The 20,115-nt window shown below is 41.4% G+C and overlaps 1 protein-coding gene across 3 annotated transcripts in view; it reads right to left on the bottom strand.

Moving 5' to 3' along the window:
* Rasgrp3 (RAS guanyl releasing protein 3) overlaps window positions 1–20,115 on the bottom strand; it is a 99,767-nt gene that overhangs the window by 17,165 nt on the left and 62,487 nt on the right. For all 3 annotated transcript variants that reach the window (XM_050162981.1, XM_050162982.1, XM_050162980.1), the window contains 9 exons: window positions 19,060–19,162; window positions 16,728–16,790; window positions 16,085–16,216; window positions 14,587–14,734; window positions 12,851–13,024; window positions 12,350–12,466; window positions 11,105–11,380; window positions 3,659–3,736; window positions 1,318–1,434 (listed from right to left, as the gene is read on the bottom strand). In XM_050162981.1, coding sequence (XP_050018938.1) covers window positions 1,318–1,434; window positions 3,659–3,736; window positions 11,105–11,380; window positions 12,350–12,466; window positions 12,851–13,024; window positions 14,587–14,734; window positions 16,085–16,216; window positions 16,728–16,790; window positions 19,060–19,162 — 1,208 coding nt within the window. The remainder of the gene's footprint in view (window positions 1–1,317; window positions 1,435–3,658; window positions 3,737–11,104; window positions 11,381–12,349; window positions 12,467–12,850; window positions 13,025–14,586; window positions 14,735–16,084; window positions 16,217–16,727; window positions 16,791–19,059; window positions 19,163–20,115) is intronic.

The following is a 20,115-nucleotide window of genomic DNA, read 5'->3' as shown; positions in this document are numbered from 1 at the left end:
CAAAAGTCCTTCCACACCACCTTTGTGATTATCATTGGTTAGCTTGGGTTTTCTGTTTGCTTGCTTGCTTGCTTAGATCTATTTTATTTTTGAATTGTATGTATGCTGGTGTGTCTGTGTCCATGCACGTGCATTCAGGTACCCACGAAAGTCACAGTGGTCTTGGGTCCCCTAGCTGGAGTTACAGTTAGGGTGTTAGCCACCCAATGTGGGTGCTAGGAATAAAATCCATGCCTTGCAGAAGATCAGGGAGTCCTTTTAACCACTGAGCAATCTTTCCAGCATTTAACTTGTTCTTGAGATAGGTAGGATCCTGTTGTGTAGCTCTGGTTGCCTTTAACTCTCCTGCTTCAGCCTCCCATATGCATTGGCACATCTGGCCCTCCACACTATGCCTTTTAACTATTTCTTTATGCCTCATACACAACATAAAACTTCTCTCAGAAATTACCAGATTCCTGGGTTTTCCAAAACAAAGAAGATCCTTTGTGTTCTTCTGAAACATCTCTTTCCAGCAAAGAACACTATGTATACCATAGATACTCTGTCTCATAGAGTCAGCCTTATTTGTAATAGATGAAGCACCAGTCTATGAAATCAGGGGTTTAATCAATTACCAATGACAGAGATATTCCTACTTTTTCTTCCACATTGGTGCTTCTCCTCTTCCGTGTTCTCTCTCTCTCTCTCTCTCTCTCTCTCTCTCTCTCTCTCTCTCTCTCTCTCATTCTTTGAGGCAGGCTTTTACTGTAGTCCAGGTTGTCCTCAAACACACTATCCTTCTGCCTCAGTTTCCCCAAGTGCAGGTATTACATGGGTACACTACCACACCCAAATCTGTTTTGCTTTCTACATGGAGAACCCTGAAAAAGCCTTGACTTGGATTGAGTGATTTTTCTGACCTTAGTGGAATTATGTAACTGTATCATTAAACCCTCATCATATACAGCAGGAGAAAAAAATCCAGCTCATAGGGTATTTCCCTGCTCTGAAGTAACAAACTTATCTGGAGTGGGTTTTCCAAGAATAATTCTAATCCCTAATGTCCTTCATGGCATTGATAGAGCTGGCAAATGGCCAAGAAGGGAGCTAGAGAGAGCTGAGAAAACTTGAGACAGAAGGGTACTTTCTGATAAATTCTCTTGGGGCCGATGCAGGAAGCATGGAGTTTCAGTTGAGGAACTTGTTCCTCAATCAAGTTCAATTGTTCCTATTTGCTGTTTTCATGGTCATCTGAGTTCTGGACAATCATAGCACATTCAGGAAAGAGAAGGAGGCTTTCTAGAACATTCTACTTACTCTTCTTCAATTACGTACCTCCACCAACTTCCTTATGTGTTTGTTGATGATGGTGGGGTCTGGCTTTGGTATCACCCCTGAAGCCCACTCCAGGGGCACCACAGGCTTGTTGGGTGTTGTGGGGGAGGTAGGCTGCTAAAAGAACACACACACATTTTCCACTATTAGCTGGAACTTGATCCACCAGGAGAGAACATAGACCAGATTGGTGTCGAATTTGTATAGATCTTCTTGACTCTGCCTCTTGAGACCACCATAGCCAGATTTACACATTTATAAACCAACATCTTTTGTTAATAGAATCTAACCAGTAACTCAAAACATGCCTTCCCTTAGTTTGGGCTTTTTGAGACAAGGCCCCTTGTTATATAGCCCTGGACCTTACCATTCCATTGCCTTGGCCTCTGAGTATAAGTCTTCTAGGCGTGCACTAGCACACATGGCTAAGGATATGTTTTGATAAGCTCTTTGTTTAATAGCCACCTCTGTTATAGTCTTTTAAGTAAATATATATACATATATTTGGGCATATATGCAACATGGACTTTTACATATGTATATATGTATACACACATACATACATATAGATTACAATGATCAAGTCAACCACAGTGGCCCAGGCCTGTAATTTCAACACCTGGGAAACTGAGGTCAGGAGTTTGAGGCCAGCCCAGGTTTTATAGGAAGATCCTGTCTCAAAAACAAAAGCTATCTAATTTTATCTGTGTTTTACGTAGTGTGTGTTAGTGATCAATTTGCATTGAATGCATACAACAGCTTGTAACCAACACATGGCCAAGTTCCTGTCCTTGCACCCATGCTTTGGTTAAGGTGCTAATTTCCCACCCAACTGTTGCGTGAATGCTTGGGTCTCTCTGTCCTCTCTCTGGCCACTGACTTCTCTGCAGGGTTTTCCAATAGGGCTTGTCTGTCTTATAAGACATTTTCTCTTAGTCACATGAGGAATGTGATGGCAATAATACACAACCTGAACAGGACACACAATCTAATCAGGAGTCAAACTAAGGCTGTTGTACGGTTTATTGGCTGCTCTCTGTGGGACCCTCATCCATGGGCTCTGTTTCACTGGTGCACACAGGCAAACCTGTTCTGGGAGGCTCTTTATTTGATCTGAACTGGGAATACATTTTTTGCTTTTTGCAAGAGGATCTGAAAAAAACCGTAACTCATTTAAACCCCAAACAATGATGAGGTGGGTGCTACTGGTGGGCAGTTAGCAAGACCAACACCTTTATACAATTTAGATAGATTCATGCCCACGCTCACGGTATTGCATCCCTTCTCACACCATGACTCTGGGTGTATGAATGTGTGTGCATGCATGTGTGCAAACATGTATTGCATGTGTATGTGGGCTCTAGAGGTCAACCTCAGGTATCTTCTTCAACCATTCTTAGTCAGATAGTTTTTGAGACATTAACATTTTCTTAAACTACTTTTATGGGGCATGAGGAGGTCTTTGTGCTGTTCTCATTGATATCTTTGTTTTTGTTTCTTTTCTTTTCTTTTTATTTGTGCATATGAGTATTTTGACCTGCATGTATGAATGTGTCCCATATGGAGACCAAAAGAGGGCATTAAAATCCCTAGAACTGGAGTTGCAAGTGATTGTGAGCCACCACGTGGGTGCTGGCAACCAAACCCAGTTCTCTGCAATAGCAGCAAGTGTTCTTCACCACTAAGCCATCTCTCCAATTCATCCTTTCTTTTTCTTTCTTATTTATTTATTTATTTATTTATTTATTTATTTATTTATTTATACAAAGCCTGGAAGGATATAAAGGATCTAGACAGAAACCATACCTAACATAGGATCTTAAATACTAGAATGACTGACCTTTTTTTCCTACTTTTTAAAAGTCCTTTGTGTAGGTGAGTTCTTAGAGAGGGATACAAAAGATAAAAGATCAATGATAAAACAGCATATTGATGATATTTTTCCTTTCCTTTATCATTTGATGATGTGAAGAAATAATCCAGAAACTCCTTTGGAAATAAACCGGCCCATTGGTCAAATGGGAATAATGCAGATCTCCAAAGTTCTTCAGTTTTAAAAATACAAAACACCATCGAAATGACCAATGGCAATAAATGACAAACAGTGGTGTCTGAGCCCTGAGACAAAAACAATACCTACCAACGGGGTGGCGGTGGCGCACACCTTTAATTCCAGCACTTGGGAGGCAGAGGTAGGAGGATCTCTGTGATTTCGAGGCCAGTCTGGTCGACAGAGTGAGTTCCAGGACAGCCAGAGCTGTTACACAGAGAAACCCTGTCTCAAAAAACCAAAAATGAACAAATAAACAACAACAACAAAACACACAGTACCTCTACGTACCGATTTGGAATTTCTAGGTTCCAGCACCAGTGACAGTTTGTAAATATCATCCTCAGTGTGATAGAGGTCCAGAGAAAGCTATGACAAAATCAAACAACATGAATGGTTATGCTAGACCACATTTCTTTATGTACATTACCGAAATGTTTTCAAATGGAAGGCTCTAAGTCTCGTGCCCAGTGATCTGGATAGATGCAAGCAAGATAAAAGATACAGAGGCATGCAGGGGTGGGAAATAAAAATTTCAAAAGAAAACAGTTAACCCTGGTGTGGTCATCAGCATCAAGAAAAGCACAGTGGACTCCATTCTCTTGCAGTGCTGGTTGGGCAGATCTTACATGTTCAGTCCTGTGTCGCTGGGGGATTCGAGATTTTTACAGGCTGCAGACTGGACAGTTGTATAGCACAGGACCTGACTAAAGGACCATGGAAATAAAGAATAAACAAGTCCAGATTCTATTGCACTGTGCAGAGTCCTGGTGACACAAGGGTAAAAAAGTGACTCTTTGCCCTTGAGAGTCTGGCAGTTAATTTGAAGAAACAAAATTCAAACAAACGGCAACAACAAAATTGTGTTCCCATCACTGTGTGTTAAGGTATGAAGTGAGATGTCCCGCTCCAGTTGGAGTTACAAGAGTTATTCTGGGAAAGAGGAGTAAATGCAAAGACCTGAGTTTGTCATCGGTGAACTCTGGAGCCCGGGTAAAGTTATTTGTGCTTCCGTACTCGGATTCTGTATCTGTTAAATGTGACTAGCTACACAATTCTCCATCAAACTAGCTGCGGATCCTATGAAAGAATATGTTCAAAGTATTCACAAGGACTTGGCATATAGGACTGTCTCGTGAAATGCTATTTGATACTGTTATTATTGGTATATATGTACTCATTGCTATTATTATTATTACACACAGGGATCCCTGGGGACTGAAATGATCAGGAAAGATTCAGGAGGTAGCTGTGACCTGGAAAGAATTAGAGGAAGAGAAGGCCAGCGCAGGCAAGGACAACAGGTTAGAGAGTGTATACAACATGTAAACACTTTAACATGCATGCTCCCTGGCACCTGAAGCAAGTCATGAGCTTTACAGGAAGTCAGACAATTCCCACCCGTGCCCTTCAATGCCAGGAGACTCAGTGAACCACACCACTCCTTCAACAACGATAGAGTCAGTGCTATTGGCCTTTAGGCACGACAAATGTCCTCTAAGAACTTTGTGCTTTGTTTAAAAATAAATCTTCATCATTTGTGAGTCTGGAGCAAAGAAGAGAAAGAAAAAGAGATGAAAAGAGAACCAGAGTCCAACTATTGTTTTCTTGGATGCTTTAGCTTGAACACCTTCACAAACAGAGTTGACGCCATAAAATCCCAAAGCATTCATTCGTTTGGCAAATGTTTGGTCAATCATATATGTACCAGAGCCCAGTCACGTCACTGCTCTAGCAACCACTCCTCATATCCCTTAAACTGAAGACTTTGTTACCGGAAGTTCTGTCCTAAGAAGAATAAAATTGGCATTGCTATAAAACGGTCTCAAAATCCTCCCAGGTCCTGAAACCCTTGTTTGCTGGGTCCTGGGCCATATAAAGACGAGAGAAAGCTAGGCACATTTCAGCTTATCATTCTTTGCATCCTGAGGGAAGACACACTGGGACTAATTACTTCAAGCTTGTGCCACAGTGATTTTCTTGTTATAATAGACTGGATCCTTGAACGGCGAGACAAAATATTTTTTTTCTCTTTTAAGCTGCTTTTCTCATATTGTTTTTAGAGATGGAGGTAACCCCGACTGACCTGGAATTTGCAATATAGAGCAGGGTGACCTCAAACTCAGAATTCTCCTCTTTCTGCTTCCTGGGATTAAGGGCATTGGCAGATATTTTGGTGCAGCGACAAGGCAATAGCTGATACAGTACCACAATGACTTATTTGGAAAAAAGAAGAATCCTTGTGGATGCTATTAGGTTTTTGATCTTCTCTCTGTGCTGAAGTTTGTTATGGGGCATGGGAAGGAACACCAGCTCTCTGATAAGGAAGCAATAGGGGATGACATGGTCTCTGAAACGTTGAAAGCAGCTGTTATTCAGGTATAATACATATTTGACTGCTGACATTTGATACCAAGTTGCCGGCTAGGGTTTGTCAAAAGTCAACAATCTGGAGCTTAATGGTCACCGGCAACAAATAACTTTCTTGTTACTATATAAATAAAACACAGCCCCCATGGGAAGTCGCCTACCACTTGGTAAATCCCCAACTGAGGATGCTGCTGTGCCCCATGCCTCATGAAAGTGGGCAGTTATATCTGGCTTTTTGCCTCAGTTGCACTTTGAGGGCTTGCATGGAGGATCTTCCAGAAATAAGAGAGAAAGCCAAGTGCAGTCTTCCTTCCAAATTTCTTATTATCAGGAGTTAGCTCCAGCTTTGAATGACAACCTTGTTTCCTTCCTCCCAGCTTGCCTCAAAGTTCTGTGATGTCCAAATTCCATAATGATTGGCACCAGCATCCTCGAATGAGGTAACAGCAGCTCCAAGATAGTCAATCAGAAATGCCCATAAGACACCACTAAGTTCACGAGATGCTTTTGCGAGTACCCTTGTTAGGTATTTTCCCATGGTAGATGGGCATATAACTGACCCAGCGATGGACATGATTTGGTCTTCTCCAAATATCTTCTTTCTTCTTATCAATGCTGTGATCCTGAGCAAGCAATTAAGCTTCTTGATTTCTTCCTAATCAGCATAGCTTCCAGCCAGGACTTTGGCGATGATTGCAGTTTAATGGCTTTGCTTTCAAGGTCACGGATGCAGGCTTGGCATCTAGGCAATGTAGCAGCCACATGGCATGGCGCTTATCTGTGAGCAGAAAACTGCCCTGAGCTACTGCTACCATTTCTGCCCTGCCAGTCACAACCCTATTTCCTCTCTCAGATCTCCTTGGGGACCTAAGGATTTTCCCTGTCTACTTCCCATTTTTAAATGAAATAAACAACTTTTGTCTAACATACTTTGTCCCTGGAGGTTTCAGGCAATATTCTGGTCCACTGTCAGTTGCATTTACACTCCAATCCCGTCAGCACAGCTGGATCTAGAGTTAGACTTCATGTTCAATTTTACTTATTATAAAACAAAACTCTGTCTCAAAAAAACAAAAAAGCACTTGCTCATCAAAGTATTTATATTCATAAGTTTAGCAATCATTTTTTCCTTCTCCTCCTTCTCTCTTTTTTATTTTCTTTAGAGAGAGAGAGAGAGAGAGAGAGAGAGAGAGAGAGAGAGAGAGAGAGACTGAAAACACAGGGGCTTTCCAGTTATTTGCATGTGCTCAAAATGGTAAAAGTAACTGATGGGGCTAAAAATACCACGAAAAGAATTTGTCTGTTTCGTATGTTATGAAACAGAGGCACCCGTTTTGAGACCTCCTCAGTATATGACTTGGGTCCTCAAGGGGCGACGCCTTCTCCAGATCGCCCCTAAAAGGGAGAGCTAACTATCTAAATCCCAATAGCCTACCGCCCTGTTCCTCCACTTTTCCCTTACCCATGCTGTTCAAGGGACAAAGGACACCACAGGGAAGGTGACATGGTCTTTGCCTCATAAATTGTATTCTCTACATAAGTAGTGATAAGGGTTGGAGAAAACATTGTTTAAATTTTCAGAAACACAAAATATACTATATGTTAATAATATGTCCACAGTAGAGAGCAGATGTCCTTCCAAGGTCAATCAAATACAATTTGCTACAATCAAACACAAATTTATTTCCAAGGCCTATAGGTTAAAAGCTCCTGCCATGGCTTGACTCTATTGTGATGTAGTGGGACATTATAAGGTGAAGCCCAGCGAAAGGTCTTCAAATCATGAGATCATGTTTCCAAGGGCATTGTGGGACCTCAGCCATGTCCTCCTCTCTTCCCCAGTCATGAGATCAGTGGTCTCCTTTAGCAGGTGTTGCCCCACTGACGTGCAGTCTTGCCACAGAGCCAAGGCAACGGGGCCAGCTGTCAACAGGATAAGGTAAACAAGTCTCTCTTTTCATAAATAACAATCATACTGGAGATTTGTTATAGCAATGAAAAGCTGACCTAGTCCATTACCTAAGGGAGAAAGCTCCCCACCCTTGTACCCAGAAGTTAGCCGCATTTAGGCTTTTGGGGTATCCATAAATCTCAGTTCCTTCATCTTTGAGAAATGAAGGAACAGAGGGGGTGTGACAATTTCTGTTTTCCCCAGGATTACAGGGCCCTTGTGAGAATATATCAGAGAGATACATGGGGAGTGTCATGTGAATCGGGGGTCATGGAAAGTTCTAGCCGTGGTAGGCAGCCCAATGCACAGGGCAGGCATTTAATAATTGTTTACTAACTTGAGCTCTCCCTTTCTGGCTTCCCGTGTCTGAAGCACATGGTGGTCACCTGAGAACACAGTCACTTTGGACAACAACTTGACCTGGAGAAAAATGAAGCTCTTCTTAAAAGCACTCAGGCCTCAGACAGTTACAGACTTGTGTTTCAAATCCAAACATGGATGTGTTTCATGAGGTGGCCACTAGACTCTAGTGAACATGTGTCATTCCTCAGGACTCGTGTTGAGGACTTTACCTCCCCAGAGGTCAGGAAAAAAAAAACGGACATGGCTTTGCAAGTGAAAACCATTTTGCTGAATTGTGGGGAGAGGAGAAAGATATTAGACCTACATAGAAATTGGCTCAGGTGCGTGACTCCTCTGCAGGCCTGTGCTGCCCCAGGGAATCAGTGGGCCATGTGCCAACACCACAGAGATGCTTCTTTATTTCCATGCTCTGCCATTCTGTATTCCTAGATTCGTAGACATTTAGACCTCAAAAATTACCACAGAAACATTATGAAAAAACATGGGATAAAACCGAACTCGCTGAACATAGCGGACAATGAGGACTACTGAGAACTCAAGAACAATGGCAATGGGTTTTTGATACTACTGCACGTACTGGCTTTGTGGGAGCCTAGGTAGTTTGGATGCTCACCTTACTAGACCTGGAAGGAGGCGGAAGATCCTTGGACTTCCCACAGGGCAGGGAACCCTGATTGTTCTTTGGGCTGACGAGGGAGGGGAAATTGATTGGGGGAGGGGGGGAATGGGAGGCGTGGCGGGGAGGAGGCAGAAATCTTTAATAAATAAATAAATAAATAAATAAATAAATAAATAAATAAATAAATAAAAAGGCAAAGTCAGAATGGCTTAGCAAAGGGCAGGGCTGAGATCAAGACCTTTCATCTAGGATTTTTGCCTTCACTTTGGGCTACGCAGACCTGCCCTTCAACATGGTTCTAAGTAGCTTCTACGTTTTCCCTCAGTGCACCTAAAAGAAAGAGTGGGAACACTTGGATGTCATTTCTTTTCTTTTGTTTTATTTCTAACAGAAAAAGAATTGCTTCTTAGCTTTTTTTTATTCAGATTTTCCATTTGTACTATTGAACTTCCATTTTAAAAGTATTCAAAATTTTCCTAAACACTTCTTTTTGATAATGTTGCTTGGTGCATTTAGGTTTTGTTTTGTATAGAACTAGGACTTTGTGCATCCTAGGCAAGTATTTTACCATGGAGAGATACTTTCCTTGATTGACATTCTTAAAACAAATTTAATGTCTCTACATTATCTTTTCTCCCAGACTTAATATACACTGTTCCTAGAGCAAGTAATTGATATTAAAGGACAATCATCATTGCCTTTTAGGTGTTTGAGACACTGTCCAAATGTAGGCACCTGCCTTCTGAAGTTATATGCAAGGTTAAGAATACAGCTTAGAGGCAGACACTTGAAACTTAGGGTCCACGGTGGCACTTCTTGTTAGACATCACCTGTCTGTCCTGTGGTTTGGTGCCTGGTTGTGGCAACAACTCTGGGCACTGGTTCATGGAAACATATTTACATGGCAAGTGATTAATCGGTGCAGGTGCTTGAGTTATTGTGAGGTGGTTCCCCACTGGAGAAGGCCTTTTTGTTTATTGTTTATTACACACACTCAAGAGATCTGTGAGCTGATCACTTCAACTTCACATAAAGAGTACATTCTACTTAGGGATGTGTCCTTTGATATCAATTAATTGCTCTGGGAATAGTGTGTATGAAGTCTGGGAGTCCAGTGCACCCGTCCTAGGGGATTTAGACTGTCGGAGCCTTAGAGGAGCTATTGTTTTCATTTTCCACGGACATAAAAAGAAACCATCAGTGCACCACGGCAGTCAAGTTTCAGATGCTACACTGTTATGAAGCCAAATAGGGAAGTTGTGCCTTCCCTTGTTTAAGCAAGGGTAAGAGAATTTGTGTTTCTTCCTCTTCGAAAAGAAGAACCAATGAAAGATGTCTTCTTCTATACACCTGTTGTGTTTAAAAAGCTCTAGGCCTGAAGATCATCTAAACAATCTGCCACTGGTGTCAAAGTAAATAAATAATAAGAGTATCTGACACTCATCACTCCTAAATACAAAATTCACTTTGTCTTCTGCGTTCTCAGTCATGCCAAGTACTGTGAAAGGTGCTGGGTATATGGTAAAAAAATGAATACATAAATAAATCATGAACAGAAAGAAATGCATCTACTGCAGAAAAGTATCTTGGACAGTTATGGAAAAATGCAAAGTACAAGGGTGAAACGTGATAAATTTATCATCACTTTGGAAGAGACTAAAGAATACTCTAGAAAATCTTTAAAAGTAGCACATAATGTCCCACAGCAACAATTCTAGCACTTCAGAGACTGAGGCCAGAGGGACCACAAGTTTAAAATTATCCTGAGCTAAATTGCATGACCCAAGTCTAAAACAACCAAGTAAACAACAGCAACAACAAAACCTGAAGACTAAGCAACAACAACATAAGAGCAAGAAGGGACCAGCAAGATGGCTCAGCAGGTAAAGGCGCTCCTTGCACAAATGTGAAAAGAGAAAGCAAACTACACATCTTCTGACCTCCAGCTGTGGTATGCTCAAAGGCTCCCCCTCCTCCCTCCCTACCCTGCCCATATACACCACGTACACACATACATATAATACAAAATGAAAACTTTTCAATTAAGAATAAAGATAGCGTCTTTGAATTCTCAATCAAAAGAGAAGCAGAAGACTTGAGGACCCGAGGAAAGAACTGATCAGTTGGGCAAGCATGCTGAGGGAGAGCAAAGGGTTAAAGTGGCTCTTGGGGGAGAAAGACCTACAGAAGGGGTTCCTATGGACAGAGCTACATTCATCCAAAAGAAGAAAAATGTGTTTGCTCCAAGGCTATAGTCTCAAATCGCACTCCTTATTGGTGTTAAGTTTCCATTTTCCTCCTTCGTTGGGACTCCTTATCATGTCTTAACCCCTAAATCAATTTTTCACCGAAAGCGAATTGTTGCGACATGTCTTTCTATGGCACTAGAGTTAAGGAGAAGAAGCGCTGTGCAGCTCAGGCCCCGGCAACTCACAGTGAGCAGGTTAATCAAATCCATGTTAGGTTCTAAGTGGTGAGAGGCATTCTGTAGGGAGACCAGTTCACTCAGGGTAACGGAGAGCTGGTGCATTTTCACGATGTTCACTTTGTTCTCTTCCATCCAGTCTGGGAAGATGACATGGACAGCTATCAAGTCTTTCAAGTGCACGCCAAGGATGGGGATTTTGAAGCCATCACAGTCAGCGAAGGCCTTGCGGTAATTGCAATAATTGCCATTGGAAGAGACCAACTCTGTCATTTCATTCCAGTTCTGGGAAGAGATGGAAAAGTAGAATTTTCAACCAACACTTTTCTCTCCTGTCCACTCCCAGATTCTGGAAGATGTGACTTGGAATTCCTCAGCTACAAGGAGGAGAATCGGCTGCACCAATGTTGATGCGGGAGAAATGTCAACCAAGAAGAAGAAAAGCAGAAAAGAGTACTGGGCCTGGCTCTCGCGTGGGCAGCCTACTGCATTTTCCTCTGCTTACCGCTGGGCTGCCAGGGTTGTCAGACAACAGACTGCTTTATTATTTAACCAATTTAGATGGTCTCCATCTTCATCTTCCTTAGGGTTAAAATAAAACACACCCTACTGCTACTACAGCCCAGGGTTGGTAGAAGGGAAAATGTTCCTTTCAGCTCAGTAAACAAAATGATTATTTGATATGGTCTACAATAAATACAGTAGAGAACTATTACAAAAAGTTTGATAACTGACTTTTAAAGGTACATGCTTTTGAGTCTGTATACTCATCAGGTATCTTCTGCGCCACTCACACAGTAAGTACCAAATGAATATTAGGTGATATTTACAATATATTCATCTTTGCTTAGGGTAAGATTTTTTTTTTCTATTTATGTCTTGGAGAGTAGGCATTCATGGGCTCAGCCTATGTCTACAGATCAGAGGAGAGTTGTTGGGAATAAGTTCTTTCCTTCCACCCTGTGAGTTCCAGGGATCAAACGTGGGTCACCAGCATTGGTGACAAGCATCCTCATCTACTGGGCCACCTCACCAACCTGGCCAGAACATTCTTAGTGTAACCCTTCCCACCAGCAGCAATCTGGTTTTCGGCATATACTCTGCCAATGGGGCTAATCCCTTCCGGTTTAGTTCCCTATGTGTAACTTTGTATTGGTTTCAGAGATAAAGGTTGCCTTCCCGTGTAGTACTAGTCTGAGCCCATTACCGCAATCTGTACTGCTTGCTCAGAATGCCGATCAGAAGCCGCCATACCTTTGTAACCTCTGAAGAGAGGTGAGAATGGGTCTCTTTGAGTCGGGAAATGGAGCTATGACTAAGGCCGCCAACCACTGCCATCAAGGTGTTAAAATTTTTTAGCTGAAGGAGTTTCTGTAATGAAAAAAAAAAGTTAACACCAGTACCTGGTAAGGATTTTTAAAAGTTATGTCGAGTTTCCCAAATTGCAGGTGAATACAAGCATCGTGTTAATAACAAGAATCTTGGGAGAAAACACATCAATTTGAGATGAAGTGAAAATTGAATCCTCTATTTTTTTAAAAAAAAAAAGGTATTATATTTCACAGAACACAATCAAGTATTTCTAAAGCAATGGTGTTTAAAACAATCTTGTGATGTTAGGGGAGTATGGATTGTTAATTAGACATCTATGGGTGGTTGAACTGTCCAGTGCTCTTCTGTTGTAAACACCAAAGTACCTAATAGTATTAACAACTAGACGGACTCCCTAAACCCAGAGCTGAGTATGAGACGAACCTGTGCTACATTGATGAACTTGGTGATGACTTCTGCCCTTTGCTGGGGACTTGGTTTGCTGAGAACCATCAGCTGGACCCACTTAGAGATTCCATTAAATAAAGCAATAGATCGCTCCAAAGTTGGGTTATTCTCCAGGCAGCCATGGATGACGTAGCTCTGATAATCTGTGAACTGGGGAGAGGAAGAATCAGATTCTAAACTAGAATGGAGCTATCACAAAAGCAGACATTAGACAGTTGGGTAAAGGCGATGAGCTAGCTTTTCATGACAACATGGTGATTTCTTCCATTTCCCGTTCATAAGGGATTCTTTCAAGTTTGAGATCTCTGCATCTTTAGTATTTGGAGGAGGGAGGGAAATGGGTAAAATTCAAAGTTATATTATAGAGAATTCCGAACTTCCCAAACCCTCAGATCCATCTAGGCCACTAGCCTGGGAATATTAAGGCAGACGGGATCAATACCATGCCGGGAAAGAACTAAGGTTTTCCATTTTTAGTTCTACCAGTGGCGCCAAAGAATAAACATGTTTAAGATACAATGACACACACTGAAGAACAGGAGGTGGATGGAATATAATACTCTCAAATAAGAATAAGCTTCCAGTATTTCACGGAAAAAAATGGAGATCGGAAAAAATAAAGTAAGAATGCTCTTTAGCAATCCAAATGTGCTTTCATGGTATGAGGGGAGATGCCGTCACCTAGGGTTGAGCCTTGTATCCTATCCTATACAAATCAGGAAATAACCTTCCTTGGCCTGGCTGAGAAGCATCATAATGGTTCTTTACTAACACGATTTGCTTGGTGAATGCATCAGTCTTTTAGAAATCTCTGCTTTCTGGCTAAAGATGCAGTTTCTAGAACATTTTCCCAGCATGTATGAGACCCTAGCATGACCAAAAGCTTAAAAAAAGAAGAAAGAAAAGAAGGAAGGGATGATGAAGAAGGGAGGGAGAGAAGGAGGGAGCAAGGAAGGAAGGAAGGAAAAGAAAGAAATCCATGCTTCTAATGAAAACCATAGTGTTTGCCAGCAATGGTATGATTTACTTCAAGCTTCTTGGAAGGAGAGTGATTTCCCCCGAGCTCATGAGATACATTGAAGTAACGGTTGATAGAACCGCCATAAAGAAGTGGGTAGCGGCAAAGAGGCATCTTGAAGGGACTGCAGGAGAGGAAGGAAAGAGAACAGGAAGGAAGAAGGAATGTAGGAAAGGAGTGAGGGTCCATCACGATGTGTAGGAAGGAAAGTCTATTGCAGGACTTGTGTCTCAGAGACAGAGGCCATCTTACATTGAGAGTTCTTCAACGCCTGCAATTCTTAATTCTCGACCTATTTCCATAGGCAGTTGTGCAGATACCAAAATGAGTTAACCATCCACTGCCTCTGTGCTATAAATAAAGGTTGCAACAGAACCATTCATTTGGAAGAGGTCACTCGAACTAAATAAACCTTGAATGGTTAAATCTCTGCTGAATATTTAGAAAAATCAGGCTTTAAGTCTATGAAAGGAGACATTGAACACAGTGACAGAAATACAGTTTCTGAGCCGTAAACTAAAGACAGGATAATATTTATATTTGGTTAAAAGGGATTGTTCCTGTGAATTGAGGGCACATTTCCAACAGAGCCCGGTGGCGGAGGCTGCCAACACTTGGGAGTATGAACACACAGCTCTCGGGAAAGTTGGCACAGCCCATGTTACCCTTGGAAGAATAACCGTCAAGTTCTTACTGAGATCCTTCGAAAAGATTTATGCTCCAGAAAAGTGAGGTGCTCGGCCAACTCAATGGGCTCCAGATGGTCAAATAAGAGACAAGCCTTCCCCTTTTTGGATACTTTTTTCCTCTGCGTGACTCTCCTCATCCAGTCATAGGAAGGGCTGTGAAAGAAGAGGCTGGTCAACGTGCCGAAAACGCATTTCACTCAGTGGAAGATATTAACCTACTGACTGGAACTCTTGGCCTACTGCCAGGAGCGTGTGTGAAATACATGCCCCGTCCTCCATATTTGAAGAGAAAACCACCCACCCTCTGCCAACAGAGCCCAGACTTGGAGTTGTTTTTTCTAGGCAGGATAGGTTTGCCATGGCCTATCCTGAATCTCTTACTTGGTATTCCTTGTGACCAAGAACGACTTGAAATTTAAAGAAGAGATCAGGGTGAGGCCTATAAATTCGGAAGTTTATTGGCATCTAGGAGGTGACTCAAGGCACTGGGCAACAACTGAGGCTGTGTTTACCACAGCATCACGTGGACTATCTGAAAAACTCATTATGAAGACAAAAGCCTAGATCTCACTTCCAGAGGCTCTGAATTTACTGTTTACTGAATTTGCTGGTTTACTAGGAATGAATCTGAATCACAGGCATTGTAAACAAGCCTCCCTGATGACTCCTGGGTCATTCATTGTCAAGTAGTCTTGAAGAAGTATTCCAGGCGAAGAGAATGCCTACGATGCAAAACTAAGTGCTTTTGATGTTCGCCTGTAATCCTAGCCCTTGGCAAGCCAAGATGGGAAAATCATCACAAACTCAAGGACAGCCTAGGTTACACAGTGAATTCCAGGCCAGCTTGAGACAGAATAAACAATTGTAATACCGACAACTGTACCTAGGTTTATGAGAAAGCTTTCTCTGTGCAGAGTTAGCTGGTCTGCATTAAATGAATCTAAGTAGTATAAAGTCCCTTATAAGATAACCAGTCAGGATACAACTGTGATTAACATTTGTAACTTCAGGGGGAGCCTCTGAAACACTGGGGTGCAGAGCCTCTCAGACTTGCACTGACAGTATGAATTGAATGGGGGGGGCGGTCTTCTTAAGGTCTGGATTCTGATTCAACGGGATTTGGCGGGACCCAAGACAGTTTTCTGATGGGCTCCTAGAGAAACCAGTGTGATAATCTGAGTAGCCGGGGCATAGGAGACATTGGCTAAGTTCCGACTTGAGAACTAAATACTCAGCATCCATTCTGTGCCTGAGACTTTCTTGTGTTTCCTAGTGGAATTCTTAAAGGTAGACTCATCCCATAAAGGTACCATTTTACAGACAAACTGCAGCTTGGTGAGAGAGGTTGTTGTCTACCACAGCTATAGCTATGTTCATTGTAGCCAGACTATCTCCAAAGGAGGCTCCTTATAGAATAGTAGGGATTCCCTCCAGCAGAGTCATCACTAGCCCCTCCCCAAAGGGGCAGACCCACGAAGACCGAAAGACTTGCATCCCTCTTACACGCTGGATATGTCCATGAGGCTGAGGTGCTTTTCATAGCCTAGTTGGCTAGCGACTTCCCGGAACTCCTCAGTCATACGAATCAAACCGAGATCCAAATTAAACTCGGCAGGGAATTTCAGAATCCAATACCTGAAAGGTATAGAAAGGACTTTTGACAGCTGGAAGATTTCATTTGGACCTCTTTAGAGACTATGGTACCATTTTTATAACCTGAACTTTACACAGACTCCAGTATCCCTTAGTTCCAAGTTGTCGGCTCATACTCCCAGCAATTCCACCATGTGTCTTTCTGCTTCTTCCATGGAGAACCAAGATCCAGCAACCCTGAACTTCTTCCTAACTTACTACAGAGCACAGCTGAAGGGATCACCCCCCCCCCGCAATTCATGGTAATGTATATGGTGAGGGAGTAGAAACCATTAATCTACTGGATCTTTGAGCTGGTTTGACTCTGTAAGGCACTAGCCCCTACCTGGTATCTAGTCCATAAGGTAAATTCTCCTATATTCACCAGGAACAGAGAAGAATTAACAGTTGCAAAGACAGCGAGGTGAAATATTGGCTGCTTTGAACAAAACAGGAATTGTTGACAGGTCCAGAACCCAAAGCTATGAGAAATTAAATCTGTAAGTGTATTTACCTCATGAAATAGCAGACCTTCAGTCGGAACTCGTCACAGCCTTCTCCCCTGGCATTCTGATACGTATGCCCGTTAAAGAAAATGTTCTTATGTCTTCCCTTTGCACATGCCTAGCCAGCACTGTTCCAAAATTTACCCAAAATCCAGGCAACCCAAGTTACAGGCTAAGCAGCTCTAATTCAGAACCTTGAAATGCAAAATGCCCTAAACTCTGAAACTTTTGGAAAGCCAACAATACTAGGAAAAAAGTCAACTCCTGAACTAATAAGATGGTATAGTCAAATGAGAGTCCAAAATATACCTTCACCAAAACTACACAAAAAATAATAACATCTTATCACCAATAATAATCATCAGCACACTAATACTATTTAAAACAGTGTAATTTTGAACCTGTATGTTATTATTGACATGCTATTATATAAGTGTAGTAGATTTGTATACTTAAGTGTACTACTGATTCTAGAAATAGGCTTCATCTAGTTTCCTTTGTGTGATTTTGGGCCTGAGTCTGAAGCAAGTAACTAGGAACTCAGTTTGTGTACCCCGGATGTATTTAATGGATTGCAATCCTTTAACCCCCTCCAATACGTTCGTTGCATATGACATTTGAATTGTTTAAGTTTCCTGCAGTGAGCCATGACTATTCCTAACATGTCAGCACAGCTATTCTGAAATTTGTCAAAACTCCAAGATGTGAAATGGTTGGGTTTCAAAGCTGTGGATGATGTGAACTCAACCTGGAAAGAGTCAAACGGGCATAGAAGTGGGGTGTGAGCACATGGTCACCGAGGAGTCAAACTTGACTTGTTAAGCTTCTGGGATGTAGTTTTGGTCTGATGGAGAAGTCACTTACAAATTAGTAACACCCTCTTGAGTATTTATCAACCAACAACCACAAACTGGGATTACAAGCATACTGCAAAGAATACATAATTCCCAATTAAGAGTACGCAGAGGCACCATTTTAACTAGACAGATTTCAAATTTAGGATTGGTATTTTATATAACAAGCACTCAGATCTTATGGGTATTTGAAAATGTCTCACTCAGGTATGTTGACACTAAGGTTGTGTTATTTGTTCCTAAGTCTATCCACTGGTTCTCCCAGAACAAACACTCCTACTGTAACCAGACACAGTGGGCATGGAGGAGGTAAAGAATCCAAGGAGGAAAATGTCAGTCTTCAACGTTCATATCATCTGAAATTTCCCACATGCTCTAACAGGCTCAAATATCCCTCTTTATTTGTGTTTCATGCGTTGACAAACACACTAAGGGTAAGAATGCTGCTTGCGGATGAGATCTAGGAGCAGTGTATGGATTGTGTGGTCCACTCCCCCATCCTTCCCTACATTCTACCTGTCAGGGGTAGGACAATCGGTACAGAATCTTGTTCCTTTCTAAGCCTGCTGCATTCGGGGTGAATGTCCTCTTAACCTCTCCAATATCCTCCTATCCCTTGAGCTTGTGGGAAGATGAAAGAAAGAAGTATGAAGTGGACAGGCTCAGTTCCTTCTTGGCTCAGGAAGGGTTGGCAGGCAACAATGATTGGACAGGCTTTCTAAGTCTCAGGCTCTCCCTTTTTGTAAATATTCTCACTTTGTAAGTATGTAAGTAAGTATACAGGGGCTCCTGGGTTAATATAAGGTAGAGATGTAAAAACACACTTAGAGATTATACACAAACACAGACCTTAGGAAATCAACTTCTTCAAACTCTGAGACTACTTGCATATCATACATGCACCTTTTAATTATTTTTTAGGGCCATATTACACAAAACCAGTAAGCAGCTGCTCACATTACAAAGTAATTTTCAGCTATAAAGAATTTTATTTTCAGCCTTGTACTGATTTTTTGTTTGTTCATTTTTCATCAATAAAACCAAAAATTAGCATCAATCAACAAATCACAGGGGGGAAATCCTTCTAGAACATTCACTTTGTCTTACCAGAAAGGGGAAAATATAAAAACTAAGCTAGGTCTTGTTGTCCTCACAAAGGAAAATATTGAATCAGTGTTAAATAATCTTTCATTACACCAACAATCTAAATGTTTAGGATGAGTTCGGAGCCTTCAGCCTACAACTCCTGTTCCACTTCACATCTTTCTGACATCTTCAAGTTCAGCCCAAACACCAAATATTTAGTCAACTATTCGGTCCATCATCCTAATGTCTCATCTAACATCTCTATAGTCTCAAAACATCTGGATGACTGACTAAATAAGACCATTTATTTATTCATCTTAATTTACTGGCTTTAGATAGACTATCTAAATACAGAACTTGATTTATGGCTATAAACATTACACAGCAGTTGAAAAGATATATGCAGAGGAGTTTTTCTGCCAGTTCGGTGGAAGATAAATACCATCGGTGCATCAGCAAAACTATTCTTGGCAAATAGCTGTCATTCAATTCTCCATTGTCATCTGTGGAAAACAAAATAAGAGGTGAAGAGATGGCAGGGTTACTCTCTTCTTCCTTTAATATCACTTGAGAAAATACAGTGCCAACAACTCATAAGCCCCGTTATATTTTGTAAGATTTATTTTTAATTATGTATATATGTGTGGGTGTGTGCACATGAAGCCAGAGGTAGCAATGGGAGTAATGGACAGTTATGAGCCATCAGACATGGCTTCTGGGAACTGAACTCCATCATCTGTAAGAACAGCATGCTCTCTTAACCTCCAAGTCATCTCTCAGCCATCTCTCCAGCCCCAAGCCCAATTATCTTTTTTACCCCCAACTTCTGCTGGTATTTCCTTGCAAACTAATGTAGATGGTGTCACCATTCTTTTGCTTTGCCACTGACAAATTTAGCAAAAATAAATTCAGGACACCCAAGTAAGTTTGAATTGGAAATGAATAGTGATTAAGTTGTTAGAACAGGTATGGCCTTGGCATATCTGAGACATACAAAAACAAGTTGATTTTCTGAATTGAAATGTAAGTGATCATATCGCATTTATTTATTTGGGTAGGGGTCCTTCATGTGTGGAAGAGAGGGGACAACTGTCAGGAATTACTTCTCTCCTTCTACCGTGTGAGCTCTGGGGATCAAACTCAGACCAAGGGACTTGCTGGCCACAGTCATTCTATATTTTATCCAATGGCCCTACTCTGGCTTACTTCTGATTTTCTATCAATTAAAGAAATTAAATTGGTAAACAAAGTTCTCCTGAGTGACTCCAATGCTCAATGATAAAATAGATACACAAACGGCAAAACAAATGTGTGAAGCACAATTAATAACAACTCAGAGACTGACATTGGGTTCAACCTGAAGACCAGAAAAGCAAAATAGCCAACCACTGCCTCTTTTTTTAATTAATTTATTTATTTATTTATTTATTTTTTTTTTTATATTTTTTGTTGAAAA

Source organism: Alexandromys fortis, unplaced genomic scaffold (assembly GCF_014885135.2).
Source record: "Alexandromys fortis isolate MF-2015 unplaced genomic scaffold, M_Fortis_MF-2015_v1.1 scaffold_148, whole genome shotgun sequence".
Taxonomy (NCBI): Eukaryota; Metazoa; Chordata; class Mammalia; order Rodentia; family Cricetidae; genus Alexandromys; species Alexandromys fortis.
Note: the sequence above shows the minus strand (reverse complement) of the source record. Positions and strands in the feature narration are given on the sequence as shown.